This window comes from Cnephaeus nilssonii, assembly GCF_951640355.1.
Source record: "Cnephaeus nilssonii genome assembly, chromosome: 24".
Taxonomy (NCBI): Eukaryota; Metazoa; Chordata; class Mammalia; order Chiroptera; family Vespertilionidae; genus Cnephaeus; species Cnephaeus nilssonii.
In genome coordinates, this window is record NC_137095.1 from 1,816,772 (window position 1) to 1,836,591 (window position 19,820).

General features: G+C 44.0%; 1 protein-coding gene and 2 pseudogenes across 6 annotated transcripts in view; 1 reads left to right on the top strand and 2 right to left on the bottom strand.

The window, feature by feature from the left end:
- LOC307095075 (uncharacterized protein) overlaps positions 1–3,701 on the top strand; it is a 30,094-nt gene extending 26,393 nt beyond the window's left edge. For all 4 annotated transcript variants that reach the window (XM_079764244.1, XM_079764247.1, XM_079764246.1 and 1 more), the window contains one exon: positions 34–3,701. In XM_079764244.1, the coding sequence (XP_079620370.1) occupies positions 34–1,265 (1,232 nt within the window). In that variant the 3' untranslated portion in view covers positions 1,266–3,701. The remainder of the gene's footprint in view (positions 1–33) is intronic.
- Positions 3,702–7,782: 4,081 nt separating this feature from the next.
- On the bottom strand, positions 7,783–8,565 carry LOC307095050 (protein SET-like; annotated as a pseudogene). Its single transcript has one exon. The product of its transcript is annotated as a protein SET-like (transcript).
- Positions 8,566–10,664: 2,099 nt separating this feature from the next.
- On the bottom strand, positions 10,665–18,966 carry LOC307095051 (neugrin-like; annotated as a pseudogene). Its single transcript has 2 exons — positions 18,841–18,966; positions 10,665–11,331 (listed from the first exon to the last, which is right to left on the bottom strand). The product of its transcript is annotated as a neugrin-like (transcript).
- Between the last annotated feature and the right edge of the window lie 854 nt (positions 18,967–19,820).

The window sequence follows — 19,820 nt, forward strand, 5'->3', positions numbered from 1 at the left end:
CCATTCATTTCCGCATCATTCCTCTGTTTTCAGGTCCTTGGCATAAAATGGATGATGTGGATGCCTATTCTGAGCACAGTGTATCTGTAGGAGATTCTCAAGTCAGGGCTTCCAAGGCAGCTGCAGCCACCCACACGACCCATCTTTGTAAGCCGTGCTTCTCAGTGTTAAAAGATATTTTGCACCTGACTGAGTTACAAGTGGCATACTTTGAGAAGAATGTGTTCTTAAGTGATGCATGTGTGAGAGACTTGTGTTTCAGTGCAAACCCTCTCCAGCAGCAGAAGGATGCCTGTGGAGAGAAGCCCTGGAAAGAAGATATGGAGAGTGCTTCGCTTGTGACAACTTGCTTGTTCTACTTCTCTGGGATGCCTGGAGCTCGTACTGAGGTTGGGGTAGACTCCTCAGTCATCTCAGGGCTTTTCCAGCACCAGGCCACTCTGAACACTGAGGAGTCACACAGTAACAATGAGATTTCACAGGAATGTCTCATTGGAAAAAGACATCACCAGTGGGTTGAATGTGAAACAGCTGCCAGCCAGAAACAGAAAGTTGCTTATCAGAAAGGTCTCTGCTCTGGAGATATGATTAATGAGTCTAATAAATGTGGGAAAGTGTTCAGACAAATCTTTAACCACCTACAACATGGGAGAGTTCACACTGTAGAAAAGCCCTGTGAGTGTACTGATTGTGGGAAGGTCTTCAGTGAAAGCCCTGCTCTCATTAAACAGAACAGAGTTCACATTAGAAAACACTGTTATACATGTAGTTATTGTGGGAAGTCCTTCAGTCAAAGGTCTGAATTCACTAGACACCATAGAGTTCACACTGGAGAAAAGCCATATGAGTGTAGTGAATGTGGGAAGCATTTCAGTGGAAGGGCTTCCCTCACTGTACACCACAGAGTTCACACTGGAGAAAAGCCATATGAGTGTAGTGAATGTGGGAAGCATTTCAGTGTAAGGTCTCACCTCACTAAACACCACAGAGTTCACACTGGAGAAAAGCCATATGAGTGTAGTGAATGTGGGAAGAATTTCAGTGAAAGCTCTCACCTCACTAGACACCACAGAGTTCACACTGGAGAAAAGCCATTTGTGTGTAGTGAATGTGGGAATCATTTCAGTGAAAGGGCTGACCTAACTAGACATCACAGAGTTCACACTGGAGAAAAGCCATACGAGTGTAGTGAATGTGGGAAGCATTTCAGTCGAAGGTCTCACCTCACTAAACACCACAGAGTTCACACTGGAGAAAATCCATAAATGTGCAGGGAATGGTTTATTTTTCTCACTTATTATAAGAACACTTAAGGGGCTCTATGAGACCCTTTCCATGAATGTAAACCCCTTTTATGGGAACATACACTCTGCTAGATTCCTCATAAATATGAGGTACAAGTGAGACTTGAAGGAGATGCATTGTACTTGCAAACATGCCCAGACCTACCACCCAAATGATGTCACTGTCTCTTTGTCGCTGAAGAGATTTCACCTCTAACACCTGACTACCTGAGGTGTGTGCATCGGTCACCACCCCTGGGTGCTCAGGGGAATGGATTCTATGTTATCACTTCTGCTGGAAGTAATTATGGTTCCTCCCAGCTCTTGGCAGCATCTTCATTCATTTCTCTGTGACGATAAAATGGACCTGACCCAGGATTCATCCAGAGCACCCCTTCTCAGCTAAGAAGTGCCACCTGTCTCAGGGACATAGTGGTACTCACATTATGCTTTGAAAAATTTGGGAGGATTCTTGTTCACCAACCTGCAAATCCGTTGTTCTCCTGTGCTCTAGTTTAGAATATTTTTAATTGTATTTTTACATTTGTACCTTTAATTTTGGTTTAATCACTGCCACAGATGATTTGCAAACACAAATGTGATCTTTCAGAATAAAGAGATGAATAGACACTGTGTTTATCCAAAAGTGTATGTGGTTTGAAAGGGAGAACATAATGTCCGGAAATCACTTTTTGTCCAATATTGGCTTATTACTTTTTGCGATCCATGGGCCTGAAAAGAAAGACCACGTGACTTTGTGCATTTAATTTTCAGCCTAGTGCCTCGAATATTCGTGAGGGCAAAGGTCAGTCTGAAGATGAGACCTTTGCTCTGCTTCTGTGACCAATATGAATCATGTTCTCTGTTCACAGTATGTACTACATAAGCCTCAGCAATGTTTAGGGAACCTGCTCTCCATGTACTACAAAGAAGACATGTGCCAGGAAGTATGACATTTCATAGGCTGGTGTCATTTGTTGTAAGTCTCTGAGGTGGAACCACAATGAGGACAGAAACACTGTTTCAATAGTGAGTGGGGAAGCCTGCAGGAAATTAGATGATAAGTGCCTCTTCTGAACATAAGGCCACAGATGTTCTGGGGCCTGTGGCTTGTGTGGCCTTTATGTGCAGACATTCTCAGGACCTCCAATACTGTTCCCTGTAGCTGACGTCATTGGCAGAATAATCTAATGGTGTTGTGGATTCCCTGGCCCCTCTGGTGTTCACATAATGTAGTTGATCAAAAGGCAAGAAGGCAAAGGTAGAGGAAGGATAACCCTGCAATCTGTCCCAGGATGTCTTTTGTATGTAGTCAGCATTCCTATTGAATTTGATGGCAATAGTTTTTTTTTTTTTATGATATACTTTTATGGTTTCATAGAAAGAGAGAGAGAAAGGGAGAGAGATCAATGAGAGAGAATCAATGATCAGCTGCCTCCTGCATGCCCAACTCTGGGGATCCAGCCCACAACCTGGGCATGTGCCCTGGCCTGGAATCAAACCAGTGGCTTTCCGTTAATGTGATCACGCACGAGGAAATGAGGCACAGTGGCCATGGAGAGTTTATATTTGGTGTTCTTCCTTATGGAGTATTGTATTATTTTCAGTAGCAACAACTTTCAACCTACTTAGCCACACACTGTATTTATCTCCAGTTCTTTTGTAATCTTTCTTCCTCCAAGCCCTCCATGCAGCCATTGATTTACCTTCCTGTACAATAGAGACATTCATATTTTTCATAATTTTATTGGTACTAAAAGGTGTATTCTCTTTAAGAAACACTGGCTTCCTTCATGCTGAACAGATATTTTGAAATTCGACACTAATGTTTATGTAAATATTTATTTCCAGGAAATATTGTATTCTATTGGTAACCACTTTACTATTGAGCTGCCTGTGGTTTCAGTGATATCTATGTTTGGGGTTTTAGAAATAAAACAGTTGGGAATATTGTGTGGAGTTCTTTCTACAGGTGTATGTGTTACTTACCAAACTGTTCCAGTGTCAGTGAATATGTTATATTTTAACATCTGGGGAACTGTGATCTAAAATGGTCAATCAGCCGAAACCGGTTTGGCTCAATGGATAGAGTGTCGGTCTGCGGACTGAAAGGTCCCAGGTTCGATTCCAGGCAAGGACATGTACATTGGCTTTGGGCACATCACTGGTAGGGGGTGTGCAGGAGGCAGCTGGTCGATTATTCTCTCTCATCGATGTTTCTAGCTCTCTATCCCTCTCCCTTCCTCTCTGTAAAAAATCATTAAAAAAAAGTGAAGAAAGAATTTAATAAATAAATAAATAAATAAATAAATAAATAAATAAAATGGTCAATCACTTTGCCTCCTGACCCACCCACAGTAATGAAAATTCCATTTTTCTGCAACCCTGCCAGCACATGTGAAGGTTAATCTTTTTAAATACCAGCCCTATCAGCGAGTCTTGTTAACTTGCTTTTGTTTTCATTCCATTTCTGTTAAATTGTTTGATGGTGACCATTTCTTATGCATTTCTTTACATTGTCTTTATCTCCTTTGTTAAAATGTCTGCTCAGGATTTTTGTCTACTTTAAAGTTAATTTATTATCCTAACCAATAGGAGGATAGTGCAGCCTCTAAGACATATGTTTGAATTTCACTCATTCCTCAGTGACTCTAGTGACTTCATTGCCATATGGAATTCTTGCTTTTGAATTCTAAAAACAGTATATTTTTTAAATCAATTTTTACCCTATGTACTATTTATAGCTCACTTGTACCATACACTTAAAAGTTTATTTTATTTTTTTTTAAATCATTATTGTTCAGATTTTTACAATTGTTTCTCCTTTTCCCCCCCCACATCTCCCCATCACCCGGTTCCCTCCCCCCGGTTGTCCTTAACCATAGGTGTATGATTTTTGTCCAGTCTCTTCCCATACCCCCCATACAGACACCCCTTTCCCCCTGAGAATTATCAATCCACCCCCATTCTATGCCTCTGATTCTATTATGTTCACCAGTTTATTCTGTTCCTCAGATTTTTAATTCACTTGATTTTTAGAATCACTTGTTGATAGATATTTGTTGTTCATAATTTTTATCTTTACTTTTTTCTTTTTTTTCCTCTTTTTAAAGAATACCTTTCAGCATTTCATATAATACTGGTTTGGTGGTGATGAACTCCTTTAGCTTTTTCTTATCTGTGAAGCTCTTTATCTGCCCTTCAATTCTGAATGATAACTTTGCTGGGTAGAGTAGTCTTGGTTGTAGGTTCTTGCTATTCATCACTTTGAATATTTCTTGCCATTCCTGTCTGGCCTGCATAGTTTCTGTTGAGAAATCAGCTGACAGTTGTATGGGTGCTCCCTTGTAGGTAACTAACTGTTTTTCTCTTGCTGCTTGTAAGATTCTCTCTTTGTCTTTTGCTCTTGGCATTTTAATTATGATGTGTCTTGGTGTGGTCCTCTTTGGATTCCTCTTGTTTGGGGTTCTGTGCGCTCCCTGAACCTATAAGTCTATTTCTTTCACCAGGTGGGGGAAGTTTTCTGTCATTATTTCTTCAGTATCTTGCTCTCTCTCTTCTGGCACCCCAAAAATTTGGATATTGGTACGCTTGAAGCCATCCCAGAGGCTCCTTATGCCTTCCTAACACTTTTGGATTATTCTTTCTTTCTGCCTCTCTGGTTGGGTGTTTTTTTTTTTTTTACTCATAAACCTGATCTTTGGTTTGACTCTTCGGGTACGGTGGTCTACTCTGTATATTCTTTATTTCAGACAGTGTATGCATAATTTCTGACTGGTCTTTTCCATTTTTTTGGTATTCTCATTTAGGTCCTTGAAGGTCTCTTCAAGTTTCTCAGCAGTTTTTAGAAGATTCTTGAGTAACCTTATAAATATGGTTCTGAACACTGTGTTGTCCATTAGTTTGCTTTCATCTATCTCTCCTACTTGTGACATACTTCGATGTCTCCACATTTTGGCTGCCTCCCTGTGTTGATGCAGTGGCTTTGTGTGGTATGTGACCTATAGGGGCCAGTAGCTCAGCTTCCCCAATCACCCTAGGTGGTCACTCTTGGTACTCCCCTTTGTGGGCTGAGTGGAAAGTCTTGGTGTAGTTAAAAGCCCTGATTGCTGTTGGTACACTGGGAGGAATTGACCTCCGGTCCAATTGGTTGTGAGGGCCTGCTGTGTCTATAACGGAAGAATAGCTGTGCTGGAGACACAGTAGGGCTTTGGTGCTCACTGAGTCTGCCTCTTGAATGTGTCCCTTATGAGAGTGGTTGAAATCTGGTGCATCCACACTGACAGAAAAGTCACTCTCACTCTCCGACCGATGGCTGAGAGTCCCGTAGGCATCTGGGTCCCCCGCGTGTCCCCAGAAACTGGAGTTCAGAGTGGTTGGGATTGTTGGTATCACTGGCAGGAGTTGATCTCCAAGCCAGTTGGCTGTGAGGATCAGCAGTGTCTCCCCTGGGAGAGCTTCTGTGCTCAGCTTGGATGGGGCGGAGTCTCAGGGTGGTGCAGACAAGCTTTGGTTTCCCGTCTGCTCCGCCCTTAGAGGGGTGGTTTCTCCGTGCCCGAATTAATGGCTGCGCGCCTCTGAGAGAAGGCAGCTTTCGAGCCTCTCCCGGTGCCTAACAGACCTGTTTCTCCCCAGATGGGGCTGGATTTCAGTGCAGACCGGAGGTTTTGTTTTTCTCCCGAACGAGAAATCCAGTCACTGGGAGGGCTGTGCTCAGCTTGGCTGGGGCGGAATCTCAGAATGGTGCAGACAAACTTGGTTTCCGTCCACGCCGCCCTAAGAGGGCCCGTTCCTCCGTGCCCTAATCAACGGCTGCGCGCCTCTGAGAGAAGGCAGCTTTTGAGCCTCGTCTGCTGCCAAAAGACCAGTTTCTCCCTGACCACAGCCAGATTTCAGTGCAGTCGGGAGGTTTTGTTTTTCTCCCACACGAGAAAGCTAGCCACGCAGTGTCTGCTGCCCGCCCTCTCCACGCTGTGAGCAAGCCTGCCGTGTATTCAGCCGCCCGCCCTTTCTGCGCTCACGGATCTCCGCACCTCCACAGCTCCTGAGGCTCAGCGTCCCCCTCTCTTTTTTTCTCTAGTTGTAGGTTTTCTACTCTGCCAGCTTCCGGTGGTTCTGGACGGTGTGCGCTCTGTTTTCCAGTTGTAGTTTCAAAATTGTTGTGGCAGGCAACAGTTAGGTGTTTACCTTATGCCACCATCTTGGTTTCTCCCCAGGATTTTTGTCTACTTTAAAGTTAATTTATTATTCTAACCAATAGGAGGATAGTGCAGCCTCTAAGACAGGTGTTCTCAAACTATGGCCCGTGAGCCACATGTGGGTGTTTTTGCCGTTTTGTTTTTTTACTTCAAAATAAGATATGTGCAGTGTGCATAAGAATTTGTTCATAGTTTTTGTTAAAGTATAGTCCGACCCTCCAATGGTCTGAGGGACAGTGAACTGGCCCCTGTTTAAAAAGGTTGAGGACCCCTGCTCTAAGACATATGTTTGAATTTCACTCATTCCTCAATGACTCTAGTGACTTCTTTGCCTTATGGAATTCTTGCTTTTGAATTTATAAAAACAATATACTTTTTCTCAATGTTTACCCTTTGTACTATTTATATCCCATTGGTACCATACACTTAAAAGTTTAATCTGCATTGTTAACATCCTCCACCAGTGTTCTTTAAGTCTAAGCATTTAATAATACATTAAGTGAAGTCTAGGTTAGCAGTAGTTGACAATTTTACCACATTCAAACTGTCAAAATGATGGCATTGAACATGGCCATAAGATATTTCAGTAGTACATCATTATATTTTACTAGTGACCAGGTAAATGGATGCGTGCACATTGAAATTAAATTAATCCGGAAGTGTGTGGTGGAGTGGGACTTGGTGAGATCGGCCCCACACTCCCTAGTGCCAACCTCTCACAGTCCCTCCTTGGCCGGCGGTGCTGAGGCTTGAAGGGCATCTGTGTAATGGGTGGGGTCCCTCAGCCACTGGTTTGATACCAGGGCAAGGCACATGCCTTCCTGAATCCCCTGGAGTGGTCGTGCAGGAGGTAGATGATTGCTGTTCCTCTCCCTCTGCCTTTCAAAACGAGGGCCTGGCCTGTGGAGAGTTGGCTGAAACAGGCTCCGACATCCCCCGAAGTGTCCTGGATTTCGAGAGGGCAGTTCTTGGGTGACACAACCCAGAATCAGGCTCCCTCCTCTCTGGTTCTGGGGTGGGGTACCTGGGAACCACTGCTGTCAAGTAACCACAACTCACTGGGCAGTTCCTGTGTTGAGCGTCTGCCCCCTGGTGGTCAATCCAGGTCATAGCTACCTGTGAGGACGTTGGGCGGTTGCTTAGCATTTCATATGAAGAGATTTTTAGCATACTGATACAGTAGCAATGAATGTGCTCAAGAACATTCATAATTAAACAGCTGAATTATTGGAAACGTAAGTTTTAAACATTTTTTAAACTTTGATATATGTGTAATTGATTTAAAACAAGCTGTAATATATCTATATATCTAGAGGCCCAGTGTATGAATTCATGCATGCATCATCATCTTCTTCTCCTTCCCCTTCTTCATCATCCCTGTCAGGAACCAAGTAATACTGTAAAGGATTTGGCCAAATGTCATCTTTGATGAATTCTCCTAACTCCTCTGCACCTGCATCAGAATGGTCAGTAAACCAGGTAAAGAAGCTCTCTGGTTCCTCATGCTGTCTCTTCCTGCTGGCTTTATTCTGTGTTTGCTTGAACGTTTCGTTACATCCTTTCCAGATTTCCATGTAATGTCAGTGGACTTTGAAGATGGATCACCACTCTCATTCAGATGAAACTCTTTGGAGACAACTTTATTTTCAAACTAAGGATTTTCATCCAAATAAAAATCTGTTCTGTAACCCGATTTAATATCTTCAAATTCTCTCATTTCAACTCTTGTAAAATAATGCATTGCCTCTTCATTCTCTTGCCCAAGCAGTGCAGACACTTGTGGATGGTTGACAAATGTTGTTACCCCAAAATTTGGGATTTTGGTGATCAATTTTGACCTCTTCTGAAAAAATGGTTGGCGGAGTTTGTTATATTTCTGTTCTACTTTCAAAATCTCCTCACTGGCTTGTTCATTGAGTTGTCTATATCATTTTGTACTTCATCAATATGTCCAATCGCTTCTTGCTGTTCTTTTTCTCCCTCAGCACGTTCGGAGGGGTCGGCTTCTTCTCCTGCTTGGGGCCTGGAGCTAGTTTCGGTTTCTTTGTTTGAGGTGGGAGCTAGGACTGGCGTTTGGGGGCCATGCTGTGAGGCAAGTCCTAGGATCTGATCAATGGGAAGTCGCCAGGCTCAAAGGCGTGCTGAGCACTCACTTTTTCAATTTTTAAAATGAATGTAGGATTTAACCAATAGGAGGGCAGTTCAGCATCTAAGACATCTCTATTCACTTCACCCGTTCCTTAAGGACTCAATTGGTTTCTTTTCCATTTGGAACTATACAGTATGTTTTGAATACTGGAAGGAAAATTGCTTTTCTCACATTTTATCTTATGCACAATTTAATGCCCACTTGCATGATACACTTTTAAGTTCAATCTCTGTTGCTAACATTCTCCAGCATTTATTCCTGGTGGTAAATACTCTCATCATGATTAGTTTCAAAATGACAAAATGTTCGCACTGAACATGGGCTTGCTAGGATATTTCAGGAGCACATCATTATATTTTAGTACAAACATGCTGATGCATTAGATAGAAATATACTCAGGAAAATACATGATAAAATAGTAAAAAAATGAGAAGTGGCAAGTTTTAATTATTTTTTAAACTTTGATGTAATTGTAATTGATTTAAAATATACATTCAAAACTATATTTTTATTAATTTCAGTGAGTAAGTGAGGGGGGATAGAGAGAGAGGGAAAGATGAATGGTGACAGATAATCACTCATAGGCTGTCTCCTGCATGCACCACAATATGAATCCAGTCCACCACCTGAGCATGTGTCCTGACCAGGAATTGATCAGAGACCTGCAGGGTCATAGGTTAACACTCACCCACTGAACCACGCTTGCCCGGCTCTCCTAAGATTTTCGGGGATCCCACACAACCTGCAACCAGGGTAGCAATGAGCAGTGGCACCTCATCCTGGCCTAAGCCCTGAATCTGCGCTCAAGGCCTCCTTTACTGTGAATGCCCAGTGAGCTAACAGCAGCCTCGCTTTGGCTCATTTATTTCCCACAATGTTTCTAGAGAGTCAAAGGACCCTGCTGTTTCCTGTTCTCTCTCTCTGCTGCTTCCTGTTCTATCCTAAGGCCTATGTTTTTTCATTATCCCCAGTTTCAATTAATGTACCCTCAAAATCTTCTGAACTTGTGCAGTGAAATCTTTTCGAACATGATGTAATGAACTCTAACACTACAGACCAAGGTGAGGCCGACCTGCTCCAGCTGCTTCCTGTTCCTAAACACAGGTATGCCTGAAACATCTTCTACACAACAGACCAAGGCATGATTCTGCTTAGAGGACCTGGGAGAAAACGTGATGGTCTTCACTCAAATCAATTATAACACTCTTCTTTTTTTATTGATTTTTTAGGGGGAGAGGGAAACAGAGACACATCAATGATGAGAGAGAATCATTGATCAGCTCTCTCCTGCATGCCCCCTACAGGGATGGACCTCCCCAACCTAGGCAAGTGCCCTGACTTGGAATCCAACTAGAGATACCTTGTTTCATGGGTCCATGCCCAACCACTGAGCCATGCCATGTGGGCAAACTATCTTTTTTATTTTTGGCTCTATTACAAATAGACCCAATTTACCCCATCCTCATCCCCCTTTGCCGCCCTCTACCCTGCCCCCATCACTTCTAGGCATTCAGCACATTATTGTCTATGTCTATGGACTATGCATATATGTATATACTCATTTTTTTGCTGCATTTCACTTTACTTTGCACAAAATGACTACAGCCAATTGATTAAGCAGCTCCAGAACTGTTAGTGTTCATTAATCAAGAAGTAAACGATGTCAGAAGGAACACTTTCTAATTCCTCCCATACACATATTGGAAAGACAGCAAACTCCTAACATATGTGACACAGGCTCGTTTCGACACAAAGAAAGCCTAAGCAAGGAGGGTGAGTACTGAATAGCCACATGGTCAGACCAGGAGCCATGCTCCAGGAGCTAGACTGCACCCAGCCTGTTATTCACGCTGCCCGCATACACATCTGCCCTGAGAAGTTCACTGTCCCTTGTCAGACTGAAATCCAAGTGGCTCCTTCCATTTTCAGGCTCATTATTTCCAAGGTGGACAATCCACACATAGAAATCCAGGCAGCTCCAATATGCTCGCTCAGCTGTATTTTACATGACACCTCCACCAGCCAGGCTCCAGTTCACATTCTGTACAGGAAGTTCCCGTTGTCATCAAAGAACTCTCCCCCCTCTGCACTACCTTGCTGCTGAAGTTCTGCTCACCCAGTTCTCTTGCCTTCAATGCTTCCAGCTCCTTCGAACTTGGCAATCCATCACTGTCAGTGCCTCTGGTGCCCTCACAACCACTGGTGGAGTACTTCTGCAGCTCTCTGTGCTGACCTTGGGCTGCAGCAACAGGCACAAAGCTTTCCTTCTCCAGGCTCTGGACTCCTTGATTCCTTCCCTCTGTCTCCTCGGTGTGTTTGTACTTTGAGTATTCGGTTCTGTCACCCTCAAAGCTGTGCTGTGACCATGGCCTTGGGATGAGGCTTCAGCTCCTGACACAGGGCGGCCTGCAGAAAGCAGCTCCCAGGCATCCCCAGGGCCTGGAAGCTGGGGGAGCGAGTCGGCAGGTCTAGCTTTCTGAAGGACCTTTTGATCCTGCTTCAGTTTCTTCCCCAATGTGGGCACAAACTTGCTTTTGAAAATGCTTCTCATCACATCGGAGCTAACATCCAAGCCTTCAGCGAATCTGGGAACTGACCAGGACTCTGTAAATCCTTCATGTAAACACCGGATCTGCTCCCTGGCTTCCCTGGTCAGAGTCCTGGTCGCGGCCCCTCGGGGCTTCATTTGCCTCTGAATTTTCTGGAACAGGATGGCTTTTTTCTGTTGTCTTGGGATGCTGGGGGAGCGAACCAATGGCAGAAGCCATGCGTGGGTGCAACATGGGTGGTTGAAGAGTCGCAGTTAAATCAGGGAGAGCCCAGCCCTTGTCTCTTTGTTCATTGCCCCGGGAAATCTAACACCCACAACAGCAGCCCCTAGGCAAGGTGAGCTCTCTAAAAGGCGATGAAATACATCCCTGGTGAAGGTACCGTGGTCCCCAAGGAGCTGAACACCTGACCCTGCGCCTCTGATCAGGGAAGAAGTAAGGTCCTGCTTCAGGCTGAGGGCCTAGGAAGGAGCCGGTATGTTACAGAAAACTGGAGAAGAACCAAGCAATACTTAGAGAGATGGAGTTACATTTATTACGCGCGGGTCCAGAGGAAAATGTCTCTCAAATTCTGGGCCCCACAATGGAGGAATTTTCTCTATTTATATGTTCCCTAGCCAGGAATAGAACCAGGAACTCATGTATCATACATCAGTGCTCAACCATTGAACAATACCAGCTGGACTATATTATATATTTTTTAAAAAGTTAATGTCTTTTTTTTAAAAATATTTCATTAACTTTTTACAGAGAGGAAGGGAGAGGGAGAGAGAGTTAGAAACATCGATGAGAGAGAAACATTGATCAGCTGCCTCCTGCATGCCCCCTACTGGGGATGTGCCCGCAACCAAGGTACATGCCCCCTTGACCATAATCGAACCTGGGACCTTTCAGTCCAAAGGCCGATGCTCTATCCACTGAGCCAAACTGGTTAGGGCGTCTTTTTGATTGTTGATAGTATTACAGATGGCTCCAATTTTCGCCTGTGCATATATTCTTTGGGGGATCTCTCCCGGTTCTTCCCACACCCCTTTCCTGGGAGATCTTCCAGTCTGTTCAAGTTAACCAGGCCTCTCACCCCATCTTGTCCTTCCCCAGGGCCACTTGCTGAACCACACCACCTTTATTCACCAGTCATTGGCAGGGATGCTAGCCCTCCCCTTGGCGTTTGAGATAACTACATTACCCTGAAAGCAATGCGACCACGTAGGCGGAGCTAAAGGACACTGTTTCAGTGCATCTGGTTAGGTCGGGACTTCTGCCTTCCTCCTCCTGGCGGGCATTTTGACCTCTTTAGTTTCTTCCAGGACTCACAGGCTTCAGCCCACTCCGGGTGAGTAGGAGGAGGCCTGGGAGGCAGCGTCCTTGCTGAGCAGGGTGTGTCTGAGGCTTGTTGAGCACCATCAGGGCGGGATTGGGGCCTCTGCGCCTCCCAGACTCCTCTCTGCTCACAGCTTTCTTTCAGCCTGACCCCATTGAACCCTGCAGCACCAGGGGAGGAAAGGTCTCAGTATCTGAGATCTGACTGTGGTTCTTCATAGGTTAGATTTAAGGGAAAAACAGTCATGGAGAGAGGCCTTCAGAGCAGGACTCCAGGCTGCCTCTATGAGTGTGGACTGTCAGAGTCTGGGCAGTACTTGATCCTGTTTGAATTTGGCAAGCATTCTCTTGACCACACATGCTGAATAATAAGTAAGAGGGTGAGGAGAGGATCACAAGGGGAGGGACTGTAGCAGTGCAGGTGTGAGAGAGTTTTGGCAGGAAGAGTGATGAGCACTTGGAGAGGGAGTGTGACTTCATGGCCAGAGCACCCTGCCATTGACATAAAAGTGAAAGTAGGGAGAGTCCATTTCTGGTGGAGTCTGGATGATAAAATAAGGGTAATTTTTGGATAATGCCTGGAAAGGGTGATGTTTTGGTGCCACCTGCCACGTTCAGGGCTTGGATGACATTTATGTACCCACCTGCCTTCGGTAGTTGGGGGTGACACTGTGATGGTTAATAATGAGATAGTATACATCAGTGTTCCCCAGGCTTGAAATTCTCCACTGGCATGGGTAAGGGAGAAGGGTAAGAGAGAAATGGATTATGGAGATGGTAATGTATAAATTTCGAAAATAAGGTGATTAAAGAACAACCTGTCCTCACCAATGCAAATTTGTGTTACCTTTGAAGTTGTGCCTCTGGGAAAGAAGCAGTGTGAGAGAAGTGTTGTTCAAAGAACTATGTGCAGCAGGTAATACAGAGATATGGCCTCAGCATTCTGGGATTGTGGTTGTAAAGGTGAAGTGTAATGCTATCTTTTTGTGTCTTTGAGTAACAATCTGAGGGACTACACAGGTATTGCCTGATAACATCAGTATCAAATCACTCACCCTCCCTGCATGGCCGACATCTCTTCCTACCCTATGTTCTTGACAGCCACTCTACTGTCAAGAGGAAGTGTGGCATACATGTGAATCCCAGAGCTCAGATATCTTCTATCTGCTCAACTGCCTTTACTGTGGGAAGATAAAATATCAGTAGAAATATAACATGACAATGACTTTCATGGGATGAAGCCCTGGTATCTTCTCTGGTGTGTGGAGTGGAGAGAGCAGAGTAATGTGGAGGGTGGCAATGTGACAGAGTTGGGACCTTAGGAGGGAATCTGATCGTGGGCTGTATTGTCCCCATTATGACCGTGTATGAACTTGAGGATGTGGCCATTGTCTTCTCTCAGGAGGAATCGGGGCTCCTTGATGAGTCTCAGAGACTTCTGTACTGCGATGTGATGCTGGAAGTGTTTGAACTTGTATCATCTGTAGGTAAGACCTTTACATTATCCCAGTGTCCTGGGATGATGTTCTCTCTTCCTTTATTCCTCTGATGTAGCTTTCACTCTTCTACAGCCAGACCACGGTCTCTGCTAATTTCCTCCATTGTCCTGTCATATGTGCTGTGGCTGCCATGGGTGAGGTCTGTGGAGAGCCCTGAGTGAAGGACTCAGACAGTGCAGGATGTGTCTGGGAGTCAGCAGTCTTAAAGACAGCTTAATGGGTCCCACCTGCTATTCCTCTCCCTGGCAGGGTGACTATGTCCAGATCCATGGCTTTCATTTCTACCTCCTTCCTCCAGGCAAAGGTCCTTGGTGACTGCCTGTGCCAGGTTATGGTCTTTACGTACATGAACCTTGAGCTGTTCTTACAAGATCACACTTCCGTTGTTTGTAATATTATCTTCCTTAAATACGATTGCAAGCCGAATGACTCTAGGCCAGTGCTGGCTGCCTATCCCTGTCATATTTCATTAATACGTCGATAATTTCTGTTGTACATACTTGTAGAGAGGAATATGCAGGATGAACCCTGATTTTTTTTACAGGGTGAACATGTAGGATGGTCTCAGAAGCGGCCTGGTCCTGTTGAGTTGCAAATGTGGGCTAGATATGGTATAATGTTGGTGTTTAGATCATACCAAGCACCTGCTCATTTCCAACAGTGTTTAGGTGCAAGTACCATGGGCAATAGCACATTTCTACCTTTTCTCTGCCATACTTGACACTGTGCTGACTTGTCATTTCACCTGTGACCTCCTGGCCATTGACTACCTTCACCTGTGTGGCCTTTTTGCATCACCTGTTCCTCTGCATTGCTTCATCTTCAGTATTCTCTAACATTGACCTGTACATGTGTTATGAGATGTACATACGAGCTTAAATAGTTCTTTTACACCAGCTACTAATTTATTGAATACTAGAGGCCTGGCGCATGAAATTTGTTCATGGGGTCCCTAGGCCTGGCCAGCGATCAGGGTCAATCACATTCCTTGCCTCCCTACCTCTTCCATCCCTCACTGCACGCCTACTCCCAGGGCATGGTTCCCCCCACCGGCCCGCCTCCTCCTTCCCTCGCTCCTTCAGCGCCCTGCTGCTGCCATTGGTCACCTATCATGTTCCGCACGTCCCCTGGTGGTCAGCGTACGTCATTGCGAGTGATTGTTCTCCTCGTTAAACTCCTGAGGGGACACTTTGCATATTACCCTTGTGTATGTATATATAGATGTAAATATAGATATAGAGATAGAGATAGATATTCAGAGAGAGAGAGAGAGAGAGAGAGAGAGAGAGAGATTACTTGCAATGAGAATAATCATATTTCAGCACAGCTTTCCATGTCAGCAGCAGACAAACCATGCTGAACACTGTTAGCAGAAGAATGAGCTGACAATCCTGCTTCTCTTCCATGTGGTGCTTGCCATGTGTGTGTCATTTCTTTTGAGGTCTTCCTTGTTTTGTGATCTTCAGTAGCATGACCTTTATGAAGTGAATTATAAGTGTAAAAATGTGGGAAATCTTTCAGAGAAATCTTTAACCTCATTCATCATAGAAGAGTTTACACTGAAGAAAAGCCATAGGAGTGTAGTGATCATGGGATGTCCGTCATCCTGAGTTCCAAACTCATTCCACAACCAAGTCCACACTGGAGAAAAGCTGTATGAGTGTCGTGATTGCAGGATGTCCTTCAATCAAAGCAGTACCATCTCTCCACACCAGAGAGTTCACACTGGTGAAAACCTTAGGAGTGTAGTGAATGTGGGAAAGCTTTTACCCACAATAATCACCTCCTTATCCACAGGAGAGTTCACACTGGAGAAAAGCCATGAGAATAATGACTATGGAAAGTCCTTTACACACAGGTTTACCCTCATTCAACACCACAGCGTTCACAGTGGAGAAAAGCCGTAAGAGTGTAGTGACTGCAGGAAGTCCTTTAGGCAACACAGTAACTTCACTCAACACCAGAGAGATCACAGTGGTGCAAAACCTTATGAGTGTAGTGAATGTGGGAAATCTTTTACCTGCAATAATCACCTCCTTATCCACAAGAGAGTTCACATTGGAGAAAAGCTATATGTGTGTACTGATTATGGGAAGTTTGTAATCTTTATTAATATCCCTGGTGTAAATACTCTCATCCTTCTGATGTTCTAACAGCCAAAATGATGATTTTGAACATGGTCATGATCATATATTTAAGTAGTACATCATTATATTTTATTTTCAATATACTGATTTAGTAGCACCAAATATGTTCAAAACTTTTCACAATAAAACAGTAAAATTATTGGGAAGCATGAAGTTTAAACCTTTTCAAAAGATTGATTTAAGTAGAATTTATTTAAAATGGACATTTAAAAAAATACACTTTTGGTGTTTCCCTGCATGCCTGCATTGCTGATACCAAGTTCCTACTGACCTCATCAGTGCTTCATTCTCGGCCTATAAAATAATTGATGCAGTAATACAGTCTGACAGTGATATAGCTTACTTTAAATATTTCCCTGTAAAAAAGACACTTTTGAAATCTCATGAATGCTATTCTAGCCTTCCACCCACTCTCTGTCATCATGATGGTTTTTGTATCTATCTGTTCTCAGGTACATTATTGGGTTGTTACTTAAAATGTCACATATATGTGACCGAGGCCAAACAGCTAAGTGGGTCATAAGTGGGTCAGTGAATAATTTCAATAACAGAAGGTTGCAAGTTCCAACCCTGGTCACATCAATTACAAGAGTTAATCAAACAACATAAAATTAATGGAACAAAAAATCTCTCTCTCTCTCTCTCTCTCTCTCTCTCTCTCTCTCTCTCTCTCTCTCTTTCTCTCTCCAGACAGTCCTCGGGATACTTCGGACTTGAAATACCTCATTTTCTGGTTACGTCGCCATCTGCAAATTATTTATATAAAAAAAAGTTCTGTCATTCGATGTAAGGCATTTGCACGAAGTTCGCCCGCGAACCAGTTGGCCAGCGGAATGGATGAATAAGTCATCACGTGGCGCTATACAAGGAAGACCCTGTCATTCAGTTGACGTTTATAAGCCGTTTTGGATTGTGCTTCATTCGCTCTCTTTTATTTGTATTGTTATTTTGAACACTTTTTGCCCTTCCTTATGGCTCCTAAGCATAAGGCAGTTTCTTCTGATGGCAGTGCTACAAAAAGAAGGAAAGCCCTCACAATGGAAGTAAAAGGAGACATAATGAGACGCTCAGAAAAGGGCGAAACACCTACGAACATCGGGCGGTTGCTTGGTCTAAATCATACAACTGTCTCGACAATCATCAAGGATCAAAAGCATATACTTGAACATGTGAAAGGATCTGCTCCTATGAAATCAACTGTGATTACAGAGCAGCGTAGTGGTCTCATTATTGAGATGGAAAGATTATTAGTGCTTTGGCTGGAAGAGCAGTATCAACTGCGTATCCCAGTTAGCCTGATGTTGATTCAGGAGAAGGCTGAAAGATTGTTTGAGGCCTTGAAAAAAGAAAAGGGGGAAGGGAGTGAAAGGGAAGAGTTTGTGGCTAGCAAAGGTTGGTTTATGGGTTTTAAGGCTCGTGCTAATTTGCATAATCTTAAGCTGCCAGGGGAAGCTGCTAGTGATGATGCTAAAGCAGCAGGTGATTTTCCTAGTGCATTGGCTGAGGTAATTAGGGAGGAGGGTTACTGTGATTAAAAAGTGTTTTATGGGCATGAGACATGCTTCTTCTGGAAGCATATGCCTACACGTAAGTACATTGCCAAGGAGGAGAAGAGAGCATCAGGCCATAAAGCCAGCAAGGAGAGATTGACTTTGCTACTTGGGGCTAATGCTGCTGGTGACTTCAAGCTGAAGCCCTTGGTGTGTCTGGCCGAGAATCCAAGGGCAATCAAGGGCATATGGAAGGGTCTACTACCTGTCATCTGGAAATCTAACAAGAAGGCATGGGTGACACTTAGCGTATTTGAGGACTGGTTCACCAACCATTTTGTGCCAGAAGTCAAGGACTACTGTGCTTCAAGGGGGCTGCCCTTTAAGGTGTTGCTAGTGCTGGACAATGTCCTTTGTCACCCTGCCGATATGAATGACTTTCATCCAAATGTCAAGGTGGTTTTCCTTCCACCTAGCACCACCTCCCTTTTACAGCCTATGGGCCAAGGTGTCATTGCCTCTTTCAAGGCCTACTACCTCCAAAGGACATTTGCTATGGCTTTTAGGGCAACAGAGAAGGATAAAGAGTTGACTCTCAAGGACTTTTGGAAATCTTACAAGGTTCTTGCTGCTATAAAAAACATTTCTGATTCTTGGGATGAAGTTAAGCAGACGAACTTTAATAGTGTTTGGAAAAAATTGTGTCCCCAGTTGTGAACGATTTCCATGGCTTTGAGGATTCAGTTGAGGTTGTCATCAAGAATGTGGTTGAGTTGAGTAAGCAGCTTGATTTGGTGGTGGAGGCTGAGGATGTCACAGAGCTGCTCTCATCTCATGGAGAGGAGCTATCTGCTGAGGACCTCACTCAACTGAAACAGCAGTTCATTGAAAAGGAAGACACACCAACCCCAGAGCCCAGGAGATTTACAAGCAAGGAATTAGCGGGGGCCTTTGCCATGATAGAGGATGCCTTGGCAAGGTTTGAGGCTCAGGACCCCAACAGTGACAGGTACACTAAGGTTGCCAGAGGGGTCATGGATAGCCTGCGGTGTTACAAGGAGATTTGGGAGGACAAGAAGAAGCTATCCTTCCAGACTAGCCTCGAACATTATTTTAAGAAGGTTGAGAGGCCTGCAACAGATTCCGTACCCTCTACTTCATATGCTCTCCAGCACCTTCTGCAGGTTCTGCCTCTCTCGACTCACCTGGCCGAGGATCTCCAGCACCTTCTGCAGGTTCTGCCTCTCCGGGGTCACCTGACCCAGTATCTTCAGCACCTTCTGAAGGTTCTCCCTCTCCGGACTCACTTGACCCAGGATCTCCAGCACCATCTGCAGGTTCTTCCTCTCTGGACTCACCTGACCCAGAATCACCAGCACCTTCTGCAGGTTCTGCCTCTCCAGACTCACCTGACCCAGTATCACATGCATCTTCTACAGGTTCTGCCTCTCTAACCTCCTCCCCGCAGCAGCCTAGTGTAAGCCTGTCTTTCCCCACTTTGGAACATCCAGTGTGCAAGCCAACAAGAGTAGTAAAGGTAAGGAAAATCCAGTATTTACCCTTATACGTACATATGTGCTTTATGCTTTTTATTATTTATTTACCACAAGTAAAGATCAGGAATTGTTATTTTTCTTTTAAATTTTTTTTACTGTTTCACTTCATTTCTGCTGTGTATGTGTGCCATGTGAGTGACGTAGGTGCTTATGTAGGTGGGTTTTTACTTACAGTGAAAATTGCGTTAAGTCACACCATAGGAACAGATCTCCGACGTAACCCGAAGTCCTACTATATATATATCAATTACTAGAATGTATAAAATTAATGGAACAAAAAATAGATCTCTCTTTCTCTCTCTCTCTCTCTCTCTCTCTCTCTATATATATATATATATATATATAGAGAGAGAGAGAGAGAGATTTTATATATATATATATATATATGCATATATATATATATATATATATATATATATATATATAGACACACACACAGTGGACATATTATTATGATCTCTGAATGCATAATAATCTGGCCATTCAGTGTGTATATATATATAATATCCCGGTGCATGAATTCGTTCATGGTTGGGTCCCGGCGAGCCAGACAAGGGGGAGGGGACATGGGCAGTTGTCCCGCATGCCTGCTGGTTGAACTCCTGGTCGAGGTGACAATTTGCATATTA